Here is an 8,222-nt window from a genome sequence, read left to right as displayed (position 1 = left end):
TTTAATTTTATTACCATTTCAAAATTATATAGAAATTAATATAAGTAAAAAAAATAATCTAATCTAATTTTAAAATCCTTTATTTATTCATACTTTGTATCAAAATTATATATTCTTTTACTTTAAATAAATATATTTTTTATTTATCAATGTGTTACAAAAATTTTAAAGTTTTCTACTAGCAAAATAATTAATTTTTATTGTAACGCTCTAATTTTTTTTTTATCAATATGTTAAAATAATTTTAAAGTTTTCTTTTAGCGGAATAGTTAACTTTTATTTTAATGCTCTAATGTTGTATGTTGTGCATATTGTATGTGTTAAGGAATGATATTGTGATTTTGTTTAACATATTTGAAAATAACTTATGTTTAATTTTTACATTTTTTTTAATTTTCTAAAATTTAAACTGTAATGTGTCGCCATAAGGCGACGCCAAATAATATTGAACTAAGTTTTATATTAAAGTTATATATATTAATGTTAAACATATTTCAAAATAACTTATGTTTAGTTTTTACATTTTTTTAATTTTCTAATTGCGAGGTGTCGCCTTAAGGCGAGTCCGAGTAATATTGAAGTAAGATTTATATTAAAGATATATATTTTAATGTCGTTAGAGGAGTAATTGATAAAATTGAAATTGAATTCATGTGTTTAATGTGTTAAATATATTTTTGCAATTGTATATGTAAAAACACATATTTATGTAAAACATATGTATCAAATGAAAAAAATGCGTAAATAACATTTATAAATTGAAAAAATCGTGAAAATAATATATATCGACTAAGAATATGAACGACACAAAATGAAATATAAATAAAATATTAACACTTCCCTTAACTAAATTAGTTATATATTATTAACTGACAATTAAAGTATAATTGCATAATATAAGATATTTTAAAAATTAAAATTTTTTAGCACGCCTAAAGCGGGCAAAAATCCCTAGTTGAGAACTAAGAACTACTACTAACCAACCAGCTCCTTTTCACGGCTAAATGCAGAGTCAAATTTAACCAAAATCTTTATTCCGAATTCTACATACCAGTGGTATGTACAGAAATTAAATATTTACTTCACTCTTCTCACTTCTCACATGAATTCATGAGAAGGCCTGCAAACTACTAGCAAATAGCAATTTTTATTTGTACATCATCTGATGCACTTAATTAAGTTAAAACATACTAACCAATTCCTAATTTTTTTTTCAAGTACTGTAATCCAATTTAATTTTGTTTCCTCTACACAAGGGAATTTGTCTAACCTCCGGGCACTCCATCCTTCTTTCTCAAAAACTTATTAGTTGCATACGTCAAAGTATAAAAAAATACTAAAAATGACCAAAGACTCTTAACGTACCATCGCCTAGAGGGTTCAAAGATTTGCTAAAAGCAAAAGTCAATGTGCGTTCAATAACACAAGAAAAGGAGAGAAAGATTTCACCAAGAAATAAATATAAACTAGAACAGATCTGTCCATATAATTTCTAACCAGGTATTAATGTAAAATATCAGTAGCATCATATCACGACTATAAGATAATTTAACACAAAATTCCCATGATCACTCTATAAAGCAGAAGCACATTTTGCTCGGTCCATAACATCTAGTCCAGGAATATTGAAATCCAGCAAGCACTTCAACGGTATGCTCCTCGGGTTTCTTTCAGTGCAGGGTCCCTTCAGAAAGATGTTTCAGTTAGAACAAATGTTTTGGACTTCATTTATTAAGTATTTACAAACTTAAAAATGTTGGAGCAAATGTTTTGGATTTCAGTACATAAGTATATACAAACTTGAAATGTAATGAAGGAGGTGTCAGACCTCTGGATACGATCAAGAATGATGAGCCTTGGTCCAGGAGGGATTCGTACATCTCTAAGAGCACTGATTTATGTTTCAAGCAATCAAATAGTGAAATTACTTCATCAGTTGGAAAAAAAACACATCTAAAATGAGTCAAGTACAGTTGCTTGCCTGTCAGTGAGCAAAGGCAAAGTGTTGTCTGTTAACAAGCCTTTCTTAAAATTCTTCTCATAATTCTGGAGGCCGAGGCTTGACAACATGCCTCTAGTTTTATTATATAAAACATCTTCAACTGGGGGTTTGGAGAATTTCTCACCTATCTGCAACCACAGTCAAAGCTTGATATCAACTTGACAACTTTATAAACCTCAGAAGTGTTTAACATGCAAGAAATAAATATTCTTCATATTATGTGTGTGTGCACGTGCTTGTGATATGATTTCCGTACCTTTTTAGCAATTTTTAGACATAAGATAGTGTTCAAGATGAAGAGCAAGCAAGAGACGTGGGTTGCACAATTAATTTTAGAAACTAAATTTCATTAAAGGGGTTTCCTAAAAATGCTAATGCTTTTCTGCTAAATGAAGGGAGCCCCCTGTACAGGCAGTAAATCAGTAATTTCATACAAAGTTGAATCATTTTAGATAAGTAGATGACTAGGAATATTCTAGGATCAGTGCTGACAAGCTAATATGATCAAGAATAGTTTCCTCATTGTTAAAATTTGTTGAAATTTCTCAAATATAAAAATATGTAATTTTCTATCAGTTGCAGACTGTATTGAACTATTAAATACAGAATTATCTCTTTCTGCATGGGTTGTGATCCATCATCTTTTCTCTCTTCTACTGCAGTAGGAAAAATCCTTGGGAAAAGTGATTTTCCTGTGGTTAATCAAGCCATGTTTGTATTTTTATTGTTTCCCTTTTTAATTTTTATCCTCTCTCAAAGGGATATATAGAAACCCAACATCCAGCCACTCCCCTTCCACACAATTCCACGCAATTTCTCATTAGCAACAAATAGTTGTTCATCACTGTGGTCACCTTTTATAGTTAAAGTTACTGCCGACAAAAGTAATTTTAGCCAGTGTTTTGTTAAAAAAGATTCAAAGAGAAAAAACAATGGAATAACTAGAGAAACACTATAGTGCAAGCATCACAGTCCCCTGGTACTTAGGTAGTAACAAGACCCACATCCATAACAATCTCTGCTTTATTACTAAAATCTATCAAAAATTTAACACCAATAGTCACTAGTATAGTAGTATTGATATCAGAGTTAATTGTTTGAGGGTGTTGGCCCTATATACCTTCTGTTAGATATGTTAATCCAAATTACTCAAATTCTCTTAGGAAACAAAAAAAACTCGAATTCAGTTTTATGGCCTTCTCTTCCTACCAGACACGCTTTATCAGAGGGCGTATCTCCAACTTCTTTATTGTTTTTTTGGACTAAAGATCTGAATTCAACTCCATCCATTGATATATGCATACAGTATACTGTTATACACACATATCTACATATACAATTGTGTAGGTGCATCGATACGCTACCAGTTATCCACATTCAATTATAAGCAAATTATTATGTGTATAGCTGCATAAATTATTTGACTTTTCCGGTACTATGCATCTGAAAAATGTGCGGCTTCAGTTCCGCATATTGTAGATGTGTGGATTGTATTAGTTAGAATTTGAAAACTTAAAAAGAATGATTGAGAATTAAAAGTTTGTAATCATTCATTTTGCAGATGGGAGTGCAATTCTTAGATACTGCATAAATTGCATTTTCAAACAATCACAATTATTCAAAGAATATAGGTTTAGTAAAGGATACTACTAACTCATAAAACACATACAGTGAGGCAAATATAAAACTTTTTCCATTCACTCAATTACCTTGAACAATCCACCCTGAACCAGTGCAAAGAAAAGGCCTGATGTCACCACATTGGCAGCCGGATTAGGACCACCCATTCCGCTCACCAAAGAAAACATGGCTCCAGAACCAAAAGCTGCAACCATACTGCAAAAACAGATTCAAAACCCAAGATACACAGGCACTTAGAGCAAAATATATTGGACATGTAGCTATCAGTAGTTCATAATACACAATAAAAACATATTGAAATAGATATATAAGCATCTTTACGAGTAACTAAATACATACTAAAAATCTATAGCCAAATATTAGAAAATCAGTGAGACCATATTTATAGTGTGCTCTAGCGTCTCAAACATACCAGGGCACGATAACTAGGGACCCCTGTTATATCATACATACACAGACGACAAAACATCTACTAAATACTATCAGCTGAAATTTCTATCTAAAGGTGGCATGACATCTTAGAGATTCCACCAAGTAAAACTACCAACCTAGATTAGCTCGGGGAAGCTATGAAAAACGCTACAGACTATAGTAGTAGGATCACACCCCAAATGCAAAAACTATATATATCATCTTTTGCAGTATGAATTTCATTAAAGGATGAAAAGGGAAGTGACAGGGTATTGCAAGAACTTGCCTAGATTGGACATCCTCCTTGCCACGTATTCTTTTCATAACGCAAGTAATACCTGCATTCACACCTGTCATCACAGCAAAATTACGGGCCTGTACCAAAGGCCCCCCTGCAAGTGCCTGTAAGCATAACAATAATTCAATTATCACAGATTTAAAAGTTCTCCACAAACTCAAAGTGCCAGCACTTTGCAAAAAAAAAAAAATGCATTTACCAACACAATTAACCCCATTAAACTAAAAAAGGAATAAACTTTTACAACTTATAAAGGTACTAGTCTAAATTAACACTTGTGCGCTTGATGAATTCAAGATTCTAAGTATATAAATATAGGAGAGGGAGAGGGAGAGAGAGAGAGGGAGGGAGGGAGGGAGGGAGGGAGAGAGAGAGAGAGAGGGAGAGGGATGGTGGGAGAGGGGTAGGGAGAGAGTAGAGAGGGTGGATAGAGGGAGGGGGAGAGAGAGAGAGAGAGAGAGAGAGAGGACCTGGGCTTGTTGGAGAGAAGCCATGGCTTGGGGATTAAGAGCAGCATTAGGGGGAGGAGTAGGAAGAACAGAATTGACATCGCTGGAGAGTGTTCCCATAAAGGCACCAATAGCTGCGCCCTGAACAGCGCTTGTAGCTGTAACAACAGCTGCTTCAACACCCATTGACTGCTTAGCCAGCCAGGTCTTAAACCCAGTTTCCAATTCCTTAAACTTGGTTTGAAATTGGGTTATTGGGTTTTCATTTTGACCCATAATCCCCTTTGTCATCTCCACCAATCCTTGCTTACTTTCTCCCATCCCCGTTATATTTTTTCACCAATTCTTCAACCCCTCTCTCTCTCTCTCTCTGTATATATTGTTGTGTTTTGGACTTTGGGGGATGGAGGCTTTTAAGAGGATAACATGTGCTGCTAATTCTCTGTTTTGCCCCTTGCTAACCTCCTTCCGGGACTGCAGCTGTTTACACGCCCCCTTACTTATGTTGTGACCTTACTAATTTTTGTTTATCTTTTCTTTCATTTTTCACTTTGGTCGAACCAAGTAGGTTAAAAATGGGGCCGGTTTGGGGCGCCCGTCCCGCGTAAAAATTAGATTTTTTTGCACTTTTGGCCTAAAATTGTACGGAAATAATTAAATTAATAATTGTGTCATTTTGATGGCTAAATGAAGAATAAATCAGTATTTTGGGTGATCTGTATCTCTTCCGTTAATTTCACACTTAGATTGCAACGGCTGGAGTGAAAGACATATGTCATAGCCTATTTGTTTATTCGAGAATTTAACTCAACTCAAATAAGAATGTAACAAGTAAATAGTGGTTCTATCGTCAAAGAGATCTCTCAAAGTAACATCTGTCAAAAGATTAAGAAACAATGTTCATCTACAGACTTGATGAATTACTTCACTGGAAGAAGTTCAAGAAATTAATCAAGTCTCAGTGATATAAATCAAGATTGTGGATTTAATCAAGTGACGGAGATCTTGTCAGGTTATCAGATAATTACAGGGATTTAATCTGAAAAAAATCATGTTATCAAAGTCAAGACATGAAGAAACGTCACGGAAGTTAGTCACTCATGACCCAGACAGTACATCGAGTGTCAACATTAAAGTGGTGAAATTGATTCATAATTTTCAGAAGATTGTCAGAAGAGTGGTTGTTGTTCAAGAATAGTATTAATTCTCTATTAATTAATTAAATAATATAATTTAATTAAGAAAATAAATTATATCTATAAAAATTAATTTATTGATTAATTGAATTAATTGGTTAATTAATTCTGAATTAATATTATGTTTTTTTAGAATTGATTTTGAATTAATATTCAATATTAATTCAGCAAGACAATCATTTGAACTGGTATGACAATCAATTGTCATACCGAAAGTCTTTCCAGTTCATTTAATTGTCATACCGAAAGTCTTTGCAGTTCATTTCATTGTCATACCGAAAGTCTTTATAGTTCATTCAATAGTCATGCCGATTGTCTTGCTAGATCAACGGATTGTCTCACCGATTGTCTCGCCAGTACAATCCAATTCTATTGATTGAATTAAATGTCAACAACAGCAGATCATTGAAGACAATCATCATTATTTTCAACAACACAAGAATAAAGAAAAGAACAGAGCAGCAGAAAACTTTTCATATTCAACTGCAATATTTCAGAACATTAATTTCTAGCATTTATAGTTAAATCTAAGTCACTAGAAATCATTCTCTTGTTCTTGTGTAACTATCTAGCGGATCAAAATCCCTAGAACTTAATCTCAAATTGTTTTTAGCATTTGATCTTTTTATTGCAAAAATAGAAAAAGTTCATGTCGAATTTATTCTAGATTTGTAATAATTTATTTGAGATTAATCCCTTGTAAACGATACCGTTGTTGTAACACCTTTCAAGTTTAATAATAGTTTTATTTAACTTGAATTTTGTTTCACTTTTTATTCCGCATTAAATTCGATTAAACGGTATAGTTTGTATTCAACCCCCTTCTACAAACATATTGGGACCTAACAATTGGTATCAGAGCCTTCTGATTAACGAACAAATCAAGATCCTAGACTTTTGTGATTCTTCCACTCCTTGAATTTTAATTTATTCAAAAATTCATAGTGACTTCACAAAAAGTTGGAACCGTTAAAATCCCATTGTTTGATAAAGAAAATTATATTATGTGGAAGAAGAAGATGCTCTTGTTCTTACAAGTTGCAAATCCCAAATATATGGATGTGTTAAAGAATGGTCCAAAAATTCCGATGGTTATTGAACCAGAGGTTATAGAAAATGATGTTGTAATTACCAAAGCTAAAACCTATGTAAAAGATCCAGAGGATTTTTCTCCTACTGAAAAAGAAGAAGCCTCCTTGAATGCAAGCCTTCAATTAATTTTAGTTGATTCCCTTGATTCCTTGATTCCTTGATGAATAGATATGTGATGAACTGTAAAAATTCCAAACACATCTGGGAAACTATTGAGGTGATTAATGAAGGCACAATGGAAGTTCGGGAGAGCAAGTTAGAGATCCTAACCTCTGAGTATGAACATTTTAAATCCAATCCAGGAGAAGGAATTACTGAAGTGTTTGAGAGGTACAATGCATTGATCAACAACCTGAACATAAATGGAAAATATTATTCAATCAGGGAGGTCAACAAAAAGTTCCTTTTAACACTGCCAACTCATCTTGAACATAGAATCACTGCCATAAGAGAAACGAGAGATCTGAGTGAGATTTCTTTGGAAAGGCTCTATGGTGTGTTAAAAACCTATGAATTGGAGCAGATTCAGCAGAAGGAAGTCTACGGGAAAGGTAGAGTGGTCAGCACGTCTAGTGCTCTAGTAGCTGAACAACAACTACAACAACAATCTCAACAATCAGAGAGAATGGTACAGTCTTCCAAGGCTGAAGAAAATGTGATAGTAGTAGAATTTGATCCTCCTACTACAAATCAATCCGGTGATAATTTTTACTCCTCGGAAGAGCTAGAGCAATTGGAAGATGAGTCAATGGCCCTGATTGTCAAGAGATTCTCCAATGTCAGATTCAAGAGAAATCCCAAGTTCAAGTACAAGTCCAACTACAACAGATTCCAGAAAGGTGGATCTTCATCCTCTAACACCAACAGTGGTGGATACAAAACAGGGATGGTTGATCGGAGCACCATTCGATGCTTTAACTGCAATGAGTTGGGACACTTTGCCACAGAATGCAGAAAGCCAAATCAAGTAAGGAAGAACTCTTATGATTCTAATCAGAAGAGTAAATCTGAAAGGGCTTACTTAGCAAAGGGAAGAAGCTGGGATGATACTGACAGTGAAGATGAAGAATTTGGGAATTTAGCTCTTATGGCTATTGATGGAAACACTTCATCGTCAAGAAAAAAGGTAAAAT

At 33.6% G+C, this 8,222-nt stretch overlaps 1 protein-coding gene across 1 annotated transcript; it reads right to left on the bottom strand.

Moving 5' to 3' along the window:
- Positions 1 to 1,443: 1,443 nt before the first annotated feature.
- Positions 1,444 to 5,287, bottom strand: LOC141708322 (chloroplastic import inner membrane translocase subunit HP30-2). The gene is made up of 6 exons (XM_074511887.1): positions 4,823 to 5,287; positions 4,341 to 4,456; positions 3,712 to 3,838; positions 1,982 to 2,130; positions 1,829 to 1,891; positions 1,444 to 1,684 (listed from the first exon to the last, which is right to left on the bottom strand). The coding sequence occupies exons 1-6, from the start codon at positions 5,120 to 5,122 to the stop codon at positions 1,645 to 1,647; spliced, it is 795 nt and encodes a 264-aa protein (XP_074367988.1). The 5' UTR covers positions 5,123 to 5,287; the 3' UTR covers positions 1,444 to 1,644.
- Positions 5,288 to 8,222: the final 2,935 nt, after the last annotated feature.

The sequence above is a fragment of the Apium graveolens genome, chromosome 2, assembly GCF_009905375.1.
Source record: "Apium graveolens cultivar Ventura chromosome 2, ASM990537v1, whole genome shotgun sequence".
Taxonomy (NCBI): domain Eukaryota; kingdom Viridiplantae; phylum Streptophyta; class Magnoliopsida; order Apiales; family Apiaceae; genus Apium; species Apium graveolens.
This window is presented reverse-complemented; position numbering and strand designations above follow the sequence as displayed.